The sequence below is a fragment of the Ambystoma mexicanum genome, chromosome 6q, assembly GCF_040938575.1.
Source record: "Ambystoma mexicanum isolate Mex_15411 chromosome 6q, UKY_AmexF1_1, whole genome shotgun sequence".
Lineage (NCBI taxonomy): Eukaryota > Metazoa > Chordata > Amphibia > Caudata > Ambystomatidae > Ambystoma > Ambystoma mexicanum.
Genome location: NC_090937.1, coordinates 180062009 through 180079181, shown reverse-complemented (window position 1 = coordinate 180079181; position 17173 = coordinate 180062009). Strand labels below are relative to the sequence as shown.

The window sequence follows — 17173 nt, the reverse complement described above, 5'->3', positions numbered from 1 at the left end:
CTTGGTCCTTTCCAATGTTGCAACTTTGCTGCACCATGTTACAAGTGCACAATGTACCTTCCAGTACAGTGCGCTTGGGTCTTCCTTTAGTTTCCAAAGGCCCTAGACTCCCTGAAAGGATTTTTTAGGAGAAGTGCAGATGTGCCTTGGACAGGGCTGGTGGCAACTTATCTTTTCGCTTATTTTTAATCCTTTCTTGCCATGCAAACCGCACTTAGCGCGGTTGGCACAGGAAGGTGGCATGGCTCCAAAATGGCCATGCCACGAGGTTCGTTGTCCTGTCCTTCGGCCATCTTGCCCCTTTACCTTCCCCAGGTCGAGCAGACCCCAGTCAGTCCTTATTTGGTCATGCATTTCCCCGCGAAACGCCAAGCTTTCACAAGCTTCTGCATGCCTTGTGTGTGTGCCTCCAGTCCGTGGGCTGGACTGTCTAGTTCCAATACCAATACACATCCTGGGTGCCAGAGAGTCTGGTGTGCTGGGAATGACTGGGACCACCGTGGTCCGTGATTGGTGCATGTTTGGTGTGCCTGTATGTGAGCAGATCTCCCATTGGGTCCTCTTCATTTTGGCGCAAAGGAGATTCTGGATAAGAGAAGCCTGCATACACCCATACTAGGTCGATCTCTTCAGTTCTCACTGAACCTAGGATAGGATCCAAGTATCCTGAAACTTAGAAGCAGAGTCGAGGAACTGCTGGTGACCTGCTGGAAGCTTTGGCACCCTGATCCCGCTGTTGTCCTGCTGGACCCCTCTGCATCTGATGGAATCAGAAGGTCTGCAAATGCGCTTCGACCCATTTGAATAGTTGGACTGACTATTCACGGCACCTTCATCTTAACCTGCAAGTTAGTCTCTTCGGAAGTGTTCCTGGGCCAACCAGTGACCCGACCAGCTAGCGCAGGACCTTTTGCTCTGAAACCACCATCGTTTCCAGTTGACATTTGAAACTTGGTACATTGCAAGGTCTGTGTTCACGGCACTCTCACACCGAATTCGTACACTTGGCAGTCCCAGGTGTGGAATAATGAGGGAGCGCCCGAACTGGAGTACACACGGTTACTGTGTCGCCCAGCCGTGGTGACGAACTTCGCATGTGCCTTGCTGCTGTGCCCTGACTACTACAGTGAAACTGACCAAATCCCTACACAAGGAGTGGAGAAAATGCCACTGTCCCGCCAGGGAATCATCACTGTAACTTCGCTGTTGAAAGCCACAAAGCCGCACAACTGCCGCATTTGAACCTGCAACCAAAGTTGATTTGACTGCCGAAGTTTGGTCTGGAGCGCACCAGGGGTCGGTGAGTACTTGCAACCCTTACCGGTAGCCCCTAGCGCATCCATCCACTTTTACGCACGAGTGTCCCCTGAGGGCCACTCACCTTTCCACAGCTAACCTGTGCTACCGTCCCATTCCCAACTCCAAGAACCTGTACTGCCCTGTTGGGGAGACCCTCCACGTATAGTGTGAACTTGTTCTGCATCGCCTCACCCACCTTCCTGAGCTGTTAAAGCCCAAGAGACCCCGTTTTCACCCTTCTGCCTTATCGCGTGCACCTGCATATGAAAGTATATTTGAGCACTAGGCACCACTCTTCGTAGGGACTGGACTGCCTCTCGGTTAGTAATTGATAGTTCCTTCGGTTATCTTTTCACGTTGGGTGACTGCTCTTCGCCTCTTGGATCCCCTCAGCCAGGCTCTGATCCTCCTTGCAACGTTAGCCTCCCTCAATCGGGTTCATTAGGGCCTTTCACTCAAAAAATGAATCACTTAACGGTCTCAATGTCCTTTTCACCAAGTATCCATTGCGGACATCCCCGGGCCGGGTTCACACTTGTCGTCACAATGTTCACGGGTATATCACTAGTTACCTTCAATTAGCAGGCCTCCCTCAGTCGGGTTAAGTTCTTTGTTCAACAAGATTGCCGCCTGCAACCTTGGGCCCAGTAGAGTTTGGTTTTACTATCTGTCTTCTCCGACTCACCGGCTGTGCTGAACTGTTGGAGTCTCTTGTCTCGGGAGTCCAGGACGGCACCACGGCAGCAATCGATTCCCTCCGCTTTGGCTATCAGCACAGGAGGGCTCTGTGTGCCGTTGACACCTGTCACAACACACACCAGCTAGACTTCCCAGACTTATGATTTCCCTTTTGGAGACTTTGCGAGTCTGAGTTTAAAAGGGCAAGGGCAGTTCCCCCTCGTCATCGCTCCAGGTCTCGCTCCATTTGTCCTACGTTTGAACTGCTGGTCCAGTGTAGCTGTTTCCACGTGCGTTCGGCCTTGCGCAAAGTGTGCTCTCGTGCTTTGCCTTTTATCCTTGTGGGGAAGAGAAAGGGCCGTCAGGTGTGCGTAGTTATTGTGAATTGCCTGACCCTTTTGTTGGGACATGTCAGGTAAACGGCTCTGGTGTTAGTTCGTTGTCTTTCACAGCATAGGAAAGTGTTCATGTCGGAAAGGGTGGAGGGGTTGACTTTTTCAGAGAAAGACTGTTACTTTCATGAACCTTCGAGAATAAGAAACCTAAGACCCGCAATCAAAGCTGAAGAAATCTACATTGTGTGTCGGACGTACCCGGGGCTCTCCCACGTCGATAGTCAAGACAGGGAGGATAGTTAGTCGCTGTGGTACTGTCCTTGTCTCCTACAACAAAGCTGCGCCAGTGAATTGGGCCCAGCCGATGAGTTGGGGAGACGGATACCAGACCGGTCTGTGTTGAAGCCAAGGTTGCAAGCGCAAACATTGTACAGTGAAAACTGAAGAGAACACTGCATGAAGCGTATGTGGCAAGCGACGTGAACAGGATTAAACAGCAGATGAGTGATTGCACTTTGAAGCCAAGACACAATACCGTAGACAGTGGTCCGGCACCACATAGGTACTCATAAAAAATATTTGTTAGGTATCGGACGCAGAGGTGGCAAATGTTACAAGAAAAGGAATTGTGAAATCGAAGTGGTCCTACAACAGACCAAATAAAACCCTGGGCACATTCGAAAGTCTTAGATAGCAAGAATATAAAGAAAATAAATTAAGTTAGTCTGAGCCCGGCAGAGGGAGATCAGCTAAGGGCTTTTGTTAAAGCAAGTTTGTGTTACGAATGTACATGTGAAATTGACTAATTGTGTTAAAAAGATCTGAGCCCAGCTGAAGGGGATCTGGGGTGAACCGTGAGTCACGCGAGAAATTGAGTACTTGTGAAATCTGAAAGAGGAAAAAGACGTTTTATTTGTCGCATCACGCCCTCTGAAGGAAGAGACTTTGAAAGACAAAGACTTGGGCACAGAAGGCCCTGATTGAGCTAGAGAAGCCAGAGACTGTGCTAAGCTCGAGTGAAACGCTTTATCCTGTGCTGAAAACCTGGGGAAGGGAGGCTAACGGCCTCAACATCCTGACATATTTCATGAACACTCCTTTCTTTTCCAAACATTGTTACCCACACTATTTGTATTTAGAGGTAAGGATTGCCAATAGGTTTTCTTAGTGTGGGCCCTTTTGTTTTGACAAGACACCACTAGGACACAGTTTTTATGATTTCAACCCTTTTTTTTGAAGTTCAATAAACACCCTTGAACTGTGGTCACTCGTGTCCGTCTTACTGTTGATACCATGCCTTCCTTACATTAATTATAAGCATCACAATTATGTATTGTATGACATACTTTGCAGTTGGTTCTCTTGGTAGTACCTCTTGGTAGTACTGGGCATGCAGCAGAATGTCATGAAAGACACATGATAAACCCAGTAGGTAGGCCATTTGCCAGCGTAGCACTGAGCAGTTTCTGTAAAGATGGCTCAATGGATATCTTTACGGGACACCTTTACAGCTATGAAACAGTGTGTACCCTTGGCACACAGTTTTTGTTCTCACCCTTCTATGGCTTTGAATATCCTTCCACAGGTTTCTTGGTGCACTTGCGCATTCAGATTTATTCTTCGCCATTTTAACTTCTCTACGATCTATTTCATGCTTTCACCTTTTGGGCGGCCACAGACCTCTGAAATGTGGGGCCTGTGAGGTAAAAATGTTTGCTTACTTCTGAACATCATTTTAGTGCCACCTGTAGGAACTATATGCTTGACTTAAGCATAGGCGTGCTTTTAATATTGTAAAATGATGCATCATTTTAAACCTTTACTTTTCTTAAGGGAAATCCCTCGTTTTTGCAACGGTTTAAAACATGCATGTTGTTTATTTGAATATAAAAGTGATTGCTTAACACAGTATATGAGTGTATTGATTAGAAATAAGTCCAAAGAGAATGTGAAGTGGCACCAATAAAACCAATTTTGGTTTTGGCTGTTTTTCATATTGAAGAGCATTTTTTCAAGATCAGACTGCTTCCCCCCCACACCCATTTGTCTTGATGCCCTTGAAACACAATTCTGCTATATAGTGTGCATAACAAATAACCAATAAATAAAATAAAGAGCTTTATATCCATCACGTATGTCTGTGAGAGTTGTATGACTATCACTAAATACCTAAAGCACGCTGCGTTTGGTAAGCGTTTCCCTTTTATTATTTTATAAAGAAAAGTCACCCTAACAATAAAGCGTTTGCAAATATCAAGCATATATACAATTAAGGTCATCAAATACTATAGCTGTCAGAGTGGAATGACGTCTAACAGCTCAGAATTACTTGCTGTGTTGTGGATCAGCCAGTCTTGGGTTAACAAAACTGGCTTTATATTTAAAAAATGACAACTACAAATTGAAAATAAACTGCAATAAAATGCTGCTGCCTGGGCCTAGTAGGTCTTGTAAATATGTCTATGACATAACCCTTGTGAGTTAACAGTAGCTGCAGGAGGCTGTTACCCTGTAGGAAATTACAGTTGTTTACAATTACAACATTATCGAACAGACGTGAGAATTTGGCAGTGCACTGATCAAACACGCTGACACAGGTACATGCTATATAGTGGCAGGGCTACTTCAAGCCAGGGGAGTTTTGCCTATGTCTGCGATGAAGCAGAAGAATTCTGAATGAATGCCAATACCTGTGAGATGACATACCTAGCGACAGCTGTATGAGACAACAATTCCTCATTGAGAGACCTTTCCCTGTTTTGCAATCCAATAAGATTGGTCTGAATGAAGGTCTGGGGTTAGAAGATCGAGGATCATTGTGACCACAAAAGATTTTTTTGTCCCGACGAAGGCCTGTGTGAAATTGACAGAGGAAGCCCACCTGCGATGGGGTTTACCCTTTGATGTTTAGGCCAAAACGCAGTGTGTCGACACAACAACAGTGATTTTCAATACTGTGTCAAACAAAAAATGGGAAAATGGACAACAATATATCCCGGAGAGTTTAAAAGAGTGAAGGCAAAAACTGAAGCGCAAGACGGTATAAGGCATAGTGACTGATAAGTGGACTATCCAGTGAATTTTACATTTAAAACATACTGCCTGTGATCATAACATTGAAAAAGAAAAGTGTGCTGTTGTTTTTCTTACTCTTATAGCTCTGCATATAGATGTTTTGAAAACAAGTGAATATCAGTCAGTATTACTGTTAGGTAGACAACCGTAACTGTGGTTCAAAGGATGGGCCACGTATTACTGTTTTTATTACTAACAAAAGAAAATATGTTGAATTGATGTATGTGAATATGGAATGTATGAGACAAAACATGCCTTTTAACATGATCACAGTCTCCAAAGGAGGGACATGTGGTAATTGAATAAAAAAGTTTTTTTTGATAAAGGTGGAAATTGAAACGGATATTTTTTCTTGGACTGAATGTGGTGTGTTTGGTGGTCGACATCATAGTCAACCGTTGTAATTGGGTCAAACAACAAAAATCACAGACTTCCTCCTCCTGTATTCTAATGTTAGAGCACCACACAAGTTGAAAAACAAGAGAGCCAATACAATACATGTGTGCTTCTTACCTGGTTTGTGTTGAGGTTGCATAAAAGAACATCGCCAGTTGTTGTGGCAACACATACAGACTCCTGGTCTGGCAAGTCCTGAATGCCAGCAATCTGTCCACTTCCATCAAGCGGGAGGAAACCCTCTGCGGTAAGCGATACTTCACTTGTAAACTTTTGCATAAGAAGAAAAGAAACATTTAAATAGTTTAACGCAAAGCTTTGGGAAAGATACTTCCATCAACAGGGGAATGTACAGTAGAGCAAAGTCACAGTTTATCATAAAGCTTCAGTCTAACCCACCCCAGATAGCAATGCTCCTAATAAGGTTCAACAGTCGTTTTTGCAAACTACATGTGTCAGTAGCCTAGCTGCTAATGTGGGAATGAGTGGGGAATGTGAGAGATACTGGTCTAAAGAGATGGTTGATCCTTAAACCTGCATAGAGGGCATATCTTGGACTCTGCATTTTGAAACAGTGAAGACGCTGCGTAATGTTTGAAAGAGGGGTTATGGTACAATGTTCCCATGCAACAGTGCTGCAGATAGGCTGCAAAAGAGCAAAGGTAGTTTTTAGAAGGTAAATTGTAATTGTAATTATTTATACAGCGCTTTTACACAGATGGAGTGCTTCAAAGCGCTTCAAGGCGGTAAGGGAACAGGGCAAAACAGTAATCATTCTTATGCCTTGAAGTTTTCTGAATGATCCAAACAGAAAAACTAGCATACTAGGCATTTCTCCTAGAGCAAGTGCATGAAGTGTTACAGTTTCAAACAGCTAGGGAGGGGGTGCAGAAAAAGGTGCGGGGGTCGGGACAGGACAGAGGAACTTACAAGTCCTAGTACATTTAGTTAGTTCATGCGTACAGAGAGAGGTGCGAGGAAGAGGGGGAAACAAACTCGTCCAGTCCAACAGGGCCCAGTGCAGAGAGGTTGCCTTGCTCATAGAGCATAAGCAGAAAGTTCAGTAGGGCTGAACATAGTGCAGTGGTCCGTATGCAAGTGCAAAGACTGGCGCGGGGGGTGGAGGGGCTTGGGACCTGTAAGGCTATGGAGGTGAACCAGGCAATCAGTCAGCAATAACTGAGTAGTGTTAGGGAGGGCAAAGAGGAAGGAGGGTGGGGGGAAAAACAAGAACAGAGATTAGCAGGGTAGTGGGAGAGAGAAGGAGGAAGAGGAAGGTCTTGAGGAGTTTCCACAATTTAAGGTGCTCAGGCTCAAGACGGAGAGAGACAGGGAGGCTCATCCAGAGGGAGGCACCTGCAGAGCATAAAGATCTCCCCCCAAATCTCTGTTTGTGGAAGCGGCTCACCCGCAGAGTGTTGAAGGACGAGTGGAGGACTCTAGAGGGAGAGTATTTAGGAAGAGAGCATTGTAGAAAGTTTGAGCGCCGGCCCCAGAAAGTCTTGTGGACTATGCAGAGGGTCATGAACTTGGTCCTTGCAGCCACGGGGAGCCAGTGGAAGGATTTCAGCGCCGGAGAGATGTGGTCCCTGGGCTTGAGGCCAACGATAATCTCACGGTTTTTCTGTCTGGCTGAGTTGTAGAGGACAGAGAGTAGAAATAGGAAGGTTGAGAAAGAGGCTGTTGCAATAGTCCAGCCTAGAGAGAAGCAGGGCTCTCGAGGTGGTGAGCCTCTGGGGGAAAGTGAGAAAAGGTAGAATACCGCTGAAGAGGTTTAGTTGGTCGTGGGACTTTTTGGAGATGTCCGAGATGTGCGAAGAGAAGGAGAGAGTGGAGTCGAAGATAACTCCAGGATTTTTTGCCTCATTGGTAGGTGAGGGCGCAGGACCAAGGGAGGTCGGTCAGTGTGAAAGTGGGAGCAGGGGTCCCAATGAGGACAATCTCTGTCGTACTGGCGTTCAGGCAGAGATTGTTAGCAGCACACCAGGTCTGAATTGCGGATAGACAGTCAGGGATGAGCGAGGAGGAGGCTGCTGAGGGTAGCCTGAAAGAGAGCTGTGCGTCATCTACATAACACTGAAAGTTAGAGGTAAAGGTAGAGATCCTGTGGGCCAAGGGGGCCATATAGATATTGAAGAACCAGGGGGACATGTTAGATCCCTGGGGGACACCATAAGTAGAGAGAGTTAGAGAGGAGAGAAAGGCCCGAAGTTCCACCTGGGAACGTCGGTCAGAGAGAGAGGAGGCGAGCCACGCCAGAGCCTGATCTATGATGCCCAGGGTATCACAGAGACAGGTGATCAGGATGTTGTGGTTTACTGTATCGAAAGCAGAAGAGAGGTCAAGAAGAATGAGGACAGAGGAAAAGAGTCAAGATTTGAGAGCAGGTCTTTACAGCTGTTCAGAAGAGCAGTTTCTGTGCCTCTGGATGCTCTAAAGCCAGACTGATGGACATGAAGACAACCAACAGATTCAGTGTGGAGATTAAGTTGGGAAAGGGGTGATGGAGATCGGGCGATAATTTGCCGGAATAGACGGGTCGGAGGAGGGTTTTTTGAGCAGGTGGTGAACAAGTGAGTGCTTGAGAGGAGAGGGTGAAAACACCAGTGGCAAAAGAGGTTACAGGGGTCGACCAAGGCTGGAGCGAGAGTATCAATATTGTCCTTGATGGTTTAGGAGGAGCAGGGGGTCCACCTGTTTGGAAAAGGCTTTCATAATCCGGACTAGTCTAGAGACCTTATCAGGTATGACAGTGGGGAGGGAGGGGGAGGTGTGGGGGTGGCCGAAGGGGGCCCAGGAGATGTTGGTGCAGGAGGGCGAGCAGAAGAGAGTGACGACAGGATGTCCTGTGTTTTGGTAGTGAAACGTGCGGCCAGGGCTGAGCAAAGGGCTTGGGTGGGTGCAGTAGAGGATGTGGCTGCAGTAGGGTTGGTCAGCTCCTTGCAGACTTTACATTCAAGCCCACATGTCTGCGGCATCAAACAACACCGCCAAACCTTTAAGACACTTTTCTTGGAGCGGATGCAGAGTCTATATTGCCTATATTTTCAGTATTATTGACCAATGGATGTCAAGAAACCACCTCCTTCTGAACCCAGATAAAACTGAAATCATGGTGTGCAGCAATACTGCCCTTCTCCCATAACCATTCCCATGGCCCCCTCCCTTGGTACCCCCCCACCCCTCCTCCCTCCATAATAGTCAAAAACGTTGGCTGCACAATGGAGTCAGGCCTATCCCTCTCCCGTTAGATAAATAATGTATCAAAATCCTGTCACTACCACCTCACACTTCTTAGACGCGTTTTCCCTTACCTCACCTATCCCAACAGACTAGCTGCTGTTATGTCCATGTCGATACTGGACTATGCCAGCTCCTTATACCTGTGAGCACCGGCATACCAGCTTAAACTCCAAAGACCCCAAAACGCTCCCGCCAAACCCTTTCTCGGCCTTGGACACAGAGACCACATCTCCCCCACTCTCCACACCCTCCACTGGCTCTGTGTCAGACAAAAGGGCCACCTTCAAAACCCTATGCATTACCCACCAAGCAGTGCACAAGACCGGCCCAACGTACCTACAAGAGAAGATTAAACCCTACTTCCCATCACACGCCCTAAGATCAAGCACTGCCCTCTTACTAGTGATTCCAATCTCCAATCCAGCCAGGATTGGCGGATCCGCCTTCTCAACATTAGCTCCAACCCTGTGGAACTCGCTCCCCCCACACCTTTGACACACCCAAGACTACATGGCCTTCTGCAAAGATCTACAACCCTGGCTCTTTCCATAAACCTGATTAAGATCATCTAAGGCTGCTGACACCCTGCAACACCATGGACCACGTCTTCAATGACATCACAATGGAAAGTAATCACAACCTGCGGACAAATGTTTGAGGTGATACCGAGCAATGACACCACTGAAAGCGACTAATAAGCGCCCAAGACAGAATCAGGAACCGGTCACCATAGATGACAACCTTAGCGTCCAACATGCGCTAGATATAGGACTGCTGACTATCTGCTTCCTGAGTCTACTACACATGCCCAGCGGCCTCCTATGCCATCTCCCTCTGAGCACAGCTATCGCGAAACGTGTGAATGTAATCCGTGCAGTGGGCTAGTAAGAATAAAACATCCCCTACAGACACTCACCTCTCCTATCACTATGCTCACTCTGTACTCTTACACCAACAGACAAAATAGCACAGCAACACCCCTCGATCAATTACGGCCTAGCTGCTCACATACAAACAATACTCCATGAACGCCTCAAAATCTTGCTAGAACGCAGCTATACCCCAAGAAAAATGGGCCTAGCTGCACACAAGCATCCTATACAGGCCTAATGCTGCCAGTATGCAGTCTCGGAGACCAACCTCCAGACTGCACACATTCAACTCATCTCTCAATACCACCACACCTAATGTTAGGATGCAGCTACCCTTCAGGCAATCGCATCAGCTGCTCATATTGAGTGCACCCTATGATAGCCTACTCTCTCGACTGACCTGGACTACAGTCCACAAGGGCATTCAACCCACAAGCGCTTTGAGGTAATACCAATGATATATAGAGCGCTATATAAATGCCAAATAACATAACATTTGAAGAAGGCAGCAGGCCAGTTTGTCACAGGGTGCACCTGAAGATCCCCACTTCCGTTCCGCTGCTCTGCACTTGCATTTAAGGGCAGCCAGATCGGAGTCGTACCAAGAGTTGTACTTTTTGGCAGGCTTCAGTTGGACCCTCGCGACAGGGGCAAGAAAGTCAAGAGTATTGGAGATGGAACGGTGAAAATTACAGAGGGCTGCATCAGACCACTGACACGCTTTTCATGGTTCGGATGACCTTGAAGGCAGGAGGCGGTGTAGGGTGTGTCAGTGCTAAAGGAGAAGAGAGCTTCAAGTGAGAAGAGAGTGATCAGTCCATGAGAGTGAGGTAGTGAGAGGAATCGAAAGTGGGATGTATTTGGAGATGAGAGCATCTAAGGTGTGGCCAGATTGATTATTTATTATGCGCTTATACACAAGTGTTTCAAAGCACAACCATGCATGGGAGGGGAAGACATAAGGAAGACAAGATAAACAATCTTACTAGGCGTGGGACATTCAGATCATGCAGGTGCACAGAAAAGGAAGTGCGTGGGGGCGCAATAGGGACCAAGTGCTCCCAGTACCCTCAGAACATGGGTTAACTGCAGAGCGATACCACTCTTATGGGTCGTAACCGAAGTGCAGTAGTGCGGCGGCAAGTGCAAGGCCCAGAGGCAAGTGCAGGAGACTGGCGGGGGAAGCTTGGGACCTGTGAGGCTCTCAAGGTACACCAGGCAACCAGTCAGCAAAACTGAGCATAAGTAGAGGAAGAGAGCGATAGAGCAGAAAGAGGGGAAAGGGAAAGAGAAGGAGGCGGCGAAGAGGGAAGTCTTGAGGAGTTTCCGGGACTTAAGGTGATCCAACTCAAGACGGCGAGAGGCAGGGAGGCTGTTCCAGTGGGAAGCAACTGCAGTGGATAAAGATCTCCCCCACAAGTCTCTGAGAAGCAGCTCACCCGCGAGTTGGAAGAAGACGATCTCAGGGCTCGGGGAGGAGAGTATTTAGGAAGAGAGCATTGCAGAGAGTGGGCCTAGGCCCCAGAAAACCTTGTGGACAATTCAAAGGGTCTTGAACTTAATCCTTGCAGCCACAGGGATTTCAGCACCAGAGCGATCGGTACCTGTGCTTGAGGCCAAGGATAAATCTTGCGGTTCTGTTCTGGATAAGTTGAAGAGGTCGGAGAGTAGAAGTAGGAAGGCTGCCCCAGAGGCTCACTGTCTCCAGAGCTCTGGTTCTTTACACACTGGACTACTGAAACAGTCTCTTTCTCAAAGTGAGAAAAGTTAGAATACCTCTGAGAAGGTGCAGTTGGCAGTGGGACTTTTTAAGAGAAGTCTGCGACGTAAGACGAGAAGGAGAGAGTGGAGTTGGTAGGTGGAGGCGCAGGGCCAAGGGAGGCCGGCCAGAGAGAAAGAAGCAAGGAGGGAGCAGGGGTCCCGATGAGGACCATCTCTGTCTTACTGACATTGAGGCAGAGGTCGTTTGCAGTTTGCAACACACCATGACTGAATTGCGGACAGTCAGGTATGAGCGAAGCAGGGGAAGAGGCTGAGGGTAGCCTGAAGGAGAGCTGCGTGTCATCCGCATAACACTGAAAGTTGGAAGTGAAAGTGGCTATCCTACTGGCCAGGGGGTCCATGTAGCTATTGAAAAACCAGGGGTATAGGTTAGATCCCTGGGGGACACCGCACGCACGTGGAGAGAGTGATAGGGGAGAGAAAGGATCCCAACCTCTGAAATGACTCCTTCACCTAGGATGGGTGGTCCGAGAGAAAGGTGGTTAGCCACGCCAGGGCCTGATCAGTGATGTCCAGGGTATCACGGAGACGTACAATCAGGGTGTTGTGGTTTACCGTATCGAAGACAGAGGAGAGGTCGAGTAGAATTAATACAGAGGAAGAGTTAGTATCAAGATTTGAGAGTAGATCTTCACGGGTGTTCAGAAGAGCAGTTTCCGTGCCTCTGCATGATCTAAAGCCAGACTGGTGGTCATGGAAGCAACCAACAGATTCAGTGTGGAGGGTAAGCTTGGAAATAGCCAACTTCTCTATGAATTTGCCCAGGAAAGAAGTGATGGAGATTGGGCGATAGTTTGCTGGAATAGATGGGTCAGCAGAAGGTTTTTTGAGGAGAGGGTGCACAAGGGCGTGCTTAAGAGCAGTGGGGAAAAGTCCAGTGGTGAAGGAGACATTTCAGAGGTCGGCCAAGGCTGGGGAAAGAGAGTCAATGTTGTCCTTGATGGTTTTGGGGGGACAGGGGTCCACCTGCTTAGAGCAGGTTTTCATAGACCGGAATTGTCTACCGACCTCCTCAGGTGTGACAGGGGGGAGGGGTGGAGGTGGCGAAGGGAGGTACAAGAGATGTTGGTGCATGAGGTGGTGAGGGAGGGAGAGAGGATAGGATATCTTGTGTTTTTGAGGTGAAGTGTGCAGCCAGTGCCGAGCAAACGGCCTGTGTGGGTGCAATGGTGGAGGAGGCTGCGGCAGGATTGGCTGGTTCCTTGCAGACTTTGAAAAGTTTGGCCGTTTTATTGGATGCCGCGGAGGCTTGAATGAAGACTTTTTTTTGGAGCGGATGCAGTTTATACTGCCTTTGAAGGAGGCGGCAGACCAGATTGTCAGAGGGTGCGCCCGAGTAATCCCACTTCCATTTGGCTGCCCTGCTGTTGCGTTTAAGGGAAGCCAGTTCGGAGTCGTACCAAGAGTTGCATTTTTTGGTAGGCTTCAGTCGTACCCTCATGACAGGGGCAAGGAAATGAAGAGTGTTGGAAACGGAGAGGTTAAAGTTATAGACGGCTGTGTCAGGGTGGGAGCCACACGCAGGAGTAGAAGGAGCAGAGTAGGTAGAGGAAAAGGCAGTCACTGACACTCTTTTCATGGGTCGGATCACCTTGTAAACTGGATGCAGTGCTGGGCTTACCGATGCAAGACGAGAAGAGAGCTTCAAGTCATAAGAGAGTAGAAAGTGGTCAGTCCAGGAGAGAGAAGTCGGTTGAGATGAGAGCATCCAAGGTGTGGCCTGCGGTGTGAGTTGGGCCAGAGGGTAAGATGGAAAGAGAGAGAAAAGCCCTGACGAGTCAGGTGAGTCGAGATGGATGTTGAGATCACCCAGTTGGAGGAGTTGAGAAGAGGAGGAAAGGAGAGAGGAGGCCAGGTCAGCCCATTCCGAAAGGAAGAGGGAGGGCTGAACAGGTTGCCGATAGAAGTTGGCCAGCAGGCGTGAAGAGCTAGGAGAGAGGGAGAGCCTGCAGACCAGGCACTCAAAGAACGAGTAGGCCTGAGTGGGAATGACAGACACATGAATCCACTCAGGGAAGATCATTGCTACACTCCCCCACCTGGTCCGTTTGCTCTAGGCAGAGATAGTATCTTATAAACGTCCGGGAGAAGTGTGTCAAAACTTGTGACAGAGCTATCCTTCAACCAAGTTTCGGTGTTGGCAAGAACATCAAGATCCAGGAGTTCAAGGAGGTTGCATATGTCAGCGGAGTGTTTGACAGCTGAGCGAGTGTTAAGAGTGGCAATGTGGAGCAGGTTGCCATCTTTGAAAGACTCACGGGGAGGGGGAGAGCAGGGGACAGTGGTCCCCCCCCATAGGTGACAAGAGTGCCTGAGGGACAAAGGTAGAAGGGGGCAGAGGAGCCAAGACGGGCAAGTGAGCCGGGACCGCGTTGGATGAGCAGGAAGCAAGTGGGGAAGCGGGTGGTGTTAGGGGGCAAGGGAGCCCCAGGTAGGGCGTAAATGGGTGGCAGGTACACCAAAGAGGAGGAGGCTGACAAGGTTGTCAATGTGGGGGGTGTCGGCAAGGAGGCTGTGGCGAGGGTAGAAGGGTGGTTAGGAGGCAGCAAGGGAGCCAAGGTGGGCACAGCTGGCAAGGAAGCCAGGGAGGGTGAAAGAGCTGGTGGCAGGGGAGCCGGTGCAGAAGCAGAAGGAGGGTTGATAAGGCGAGGGAGGAGCCTATCAAAGAGTAGAAGGTTGGGTTGAGGACCCTGTACCATGATGGTACCATTGCAATAGACATTGATGATGACCCTGGAGGTGGAGAAGAGGACAAGAAGGACCTCTCAGCGGGTGCCAACATTAATGGCTGAGGAAGAGAAAGGAGAGAGAAGAGTGATCACATGGAGAGTCCATAGGTCAGGTGAGGGAACGACAAAGAGTATGTCGGTGTGATTCGGTCTTGCGGAGGCAGGGACGTAGGTGTCTGCAAAAGGAAAGCCTGGGTTGGAGCCCAGTATGTCCTTCTCGAGTTTCTTCCTGCCGGACTTAGTAAGGGGTGAAGGATAGGAGATAGAGAAGCAGTTTGAGAAGATTGGAGCGATAGAGAGCGCCATAGCTACTGCAGAGATTGAGGTACACTTAACAAGATTGAGGCCACAGAGGCACGGGGAGCGCAGTAGACTGGGGGCTGGAGGGGAGACAGGGCACAAAACAGGGAAAATAACAATGGGAGCTGGGGAGAGGTAATGAGGACAGAAACAGTGAAAACGAAAGGAAGGGGATATCAGGTCTGTAGAGCAGAAGGGAATAACAGCACAGATACAATAGGAACTGAATGGTGGAGGAAGCAGAAAACAGACCAAAGCAGAGGGCAGCGGGGTAACCAATCACTGTATTTCCACCAATGAACAATGTGAACACTTCTAAGCACAATCTTTGACTGGCAGCAAAAGGGGAAAGTGAACACAACTAAATTCGATTCTAGGGCAGCAGCAAGGTCAATGCAGGATGTAACACAGCTAAATTCGATTTTAGAGCAACAGCAAGGTCAATGCAGGATGCAACACACCTAAATTCGATTTTAGAGGCAAAAGGTAAATGAAGGATGCAACAGAGTTAAATTCGATTTTAGAGGAAAAAGGTCAATGCAGGATGCAACACAGCTAAATTCGCTTTTAAACCAACAGCAAGGTCAGTGCAGGATGCAACACAGCTAAATTCGATTTTAGAGCAGCAGCAAGGTCAATGCAGGATCTAACACACCTAAATTAGATTTTAGAGCAGCAGCAAAGTCAATGCAGGATGCAACACAGCTAAATTCGCTTTTAGAGCAGCAGCAAAGCCAATGCAGGATGCAATACAGCTGTTTCGATTTTAGAAGCAACAGGTAAATTCACGATGCAACACAGCTAAATTCGATTTTAGAGGCAACAGGTCAATGCAGGATGCAACATAGCAAAATTCGCTTTTAGAGCAGCAGCAAGGTCAATGCAGGATGCAATACAGCTACATTCGATTTTTGGTGAACAAGTATAGTCGTACAATAGTACAGGTTACACAGGGGTGTAGGCAATGGAGGTGGTAAAGGCATGAAGGACTCAAAAGTGTTATTGCCTGGTTCTTGATGAAAAAAGGTGTCTTCAGAGATAGTTTAGAGAGTTAGTCAGGAGTGGCACAGGCACAGAGTCCGGACGGTGCTCCAGGCTGTATAGCAACAGCCCACACTTGCATGTTAACTGAGGGGGGACCCCAAGACCTCAGGCCACCTGGATGCGGTAGCCACCCTCCCAATGCATAACAGTGGTTTGGTGAGGAGTGGTGGGGCCCCCAAGGTCCAGCCAGGATCCGACCGGTAGAAACAGGAGCCTTAGGAGTGGGGCCTTGGGAGGCGGGCCGGCACTCGCCTGCTGGCTAGTCCTGTTTGGCCATATCAAGGAAATCAAGGCCAATCAGTATGAGTCCATCTCAGGTCCCGGGCAGTCCAGTGCCTACTGAAACAAGGCAGCCATGATGGAAGGGGGCAGAAGGCAGCCACACTGTGTAGGCAAGATCACCCAGCACCAGCAGTGTGCGTTGGAACAGAGGGTAGAATGGAAAGAGCAAGGGAATTACACAGGTTGCGGAAAGGTCTTGAGGAGTCCGGAGAGTCCAGATGGATGTTAAGGTCCCCCAGCAGGAGCAGTTGGGAATAGGAGAAGAGGCCAAGTCAGCCCATTCTGAGAGGAAGAGGGTGGACTAGCCCGACGACCGTTAGAAGGTGGCCAGAGTAAGAGAGGCGACAGGGGAGAGAGAGCCTGCAGACCAGGCTTTCAAAGGAGTATTAGACCCGAGTGGGAATAATAGAAACAGGGATCCACTCAAGAAAGATCAAGGATACTCCATTTCTGGCCTGTTGGGCATGGGCACGGAGAGGATCTTGTAGCCTTCAGGGAGAAGTGTGTCAAAACTTGTGACAGAGCTGTCCTTAAATCATGTCTCAGTCAGAGCAAGATCATCAAGGTCCAGGTGGCAGATGTCAGAGGACTGGTAAATGGTAATGGTAAATCATAATAGAAAAAGGTTTCATACAGTCTTTCATACCATATTCCTTCCACTTCTAAGTGAAGAAATAAAAGCTGGCATTACTTCCCAATTTAATAGTACTCAATTAATCTGACTCACCACTGCTGGGATTCCAACTTGCAAAGCACAGGCAAGCCCCATGTCAGAAACCAGCACTTCACTCGAAAGCTATCCAGCAGTGTTTAATCATTAGGAAATGTTGCATAGATTTGGAGGAATTACATCTGCAAATGTGAAGGGTCATGAGTGGCAACAGGACTGAAGGAGACATCTGTAAGTGTCATGGTCTGAACGTATTTATTTTTGGAATTTTGTACACCTATGCTTGCAGCATGGAGCTGGCTTTACACTAAATTTAAATGTGGGGAATGCTAAACATTAAGGGAGAAGCAGTTCAGTAAGCCAAAAACACACAATGAGACAAGATTGTGAACCAGAGCAATCTATAAGACTTTAAGCCTCAACAGATTTCGAGGTAAAAAGAAATAGTGATATGCATGTATTCATACA

General features: G+C 48.2%; 1 protein-coding gene across 3 annotated transcripts in view; it reads right to left on the bottom strand.

Annotated features, from left to right (window-relative positions):
* Positions 1–17173, bottom strand: part of ELP1 (elongator acetyltransferase complex subunit 1) — a 2667893-nt gene that overhangs the window by 2446708 nt on the left and 204012 nt on the right. For all 3 annotated transcript variants that reach the window (XM_069630608.1, XM_069630606.1, XM_069630607.1), the window contains exon 3: positions 5901–6053. In XM_069630608.1, the coding sequence (XP_069486709.1) occupies positions 5901–6053 (153 nt within the window). The remainder of the gene's footprint in view (positions 1–5900; positions 6054–17173) is intronic.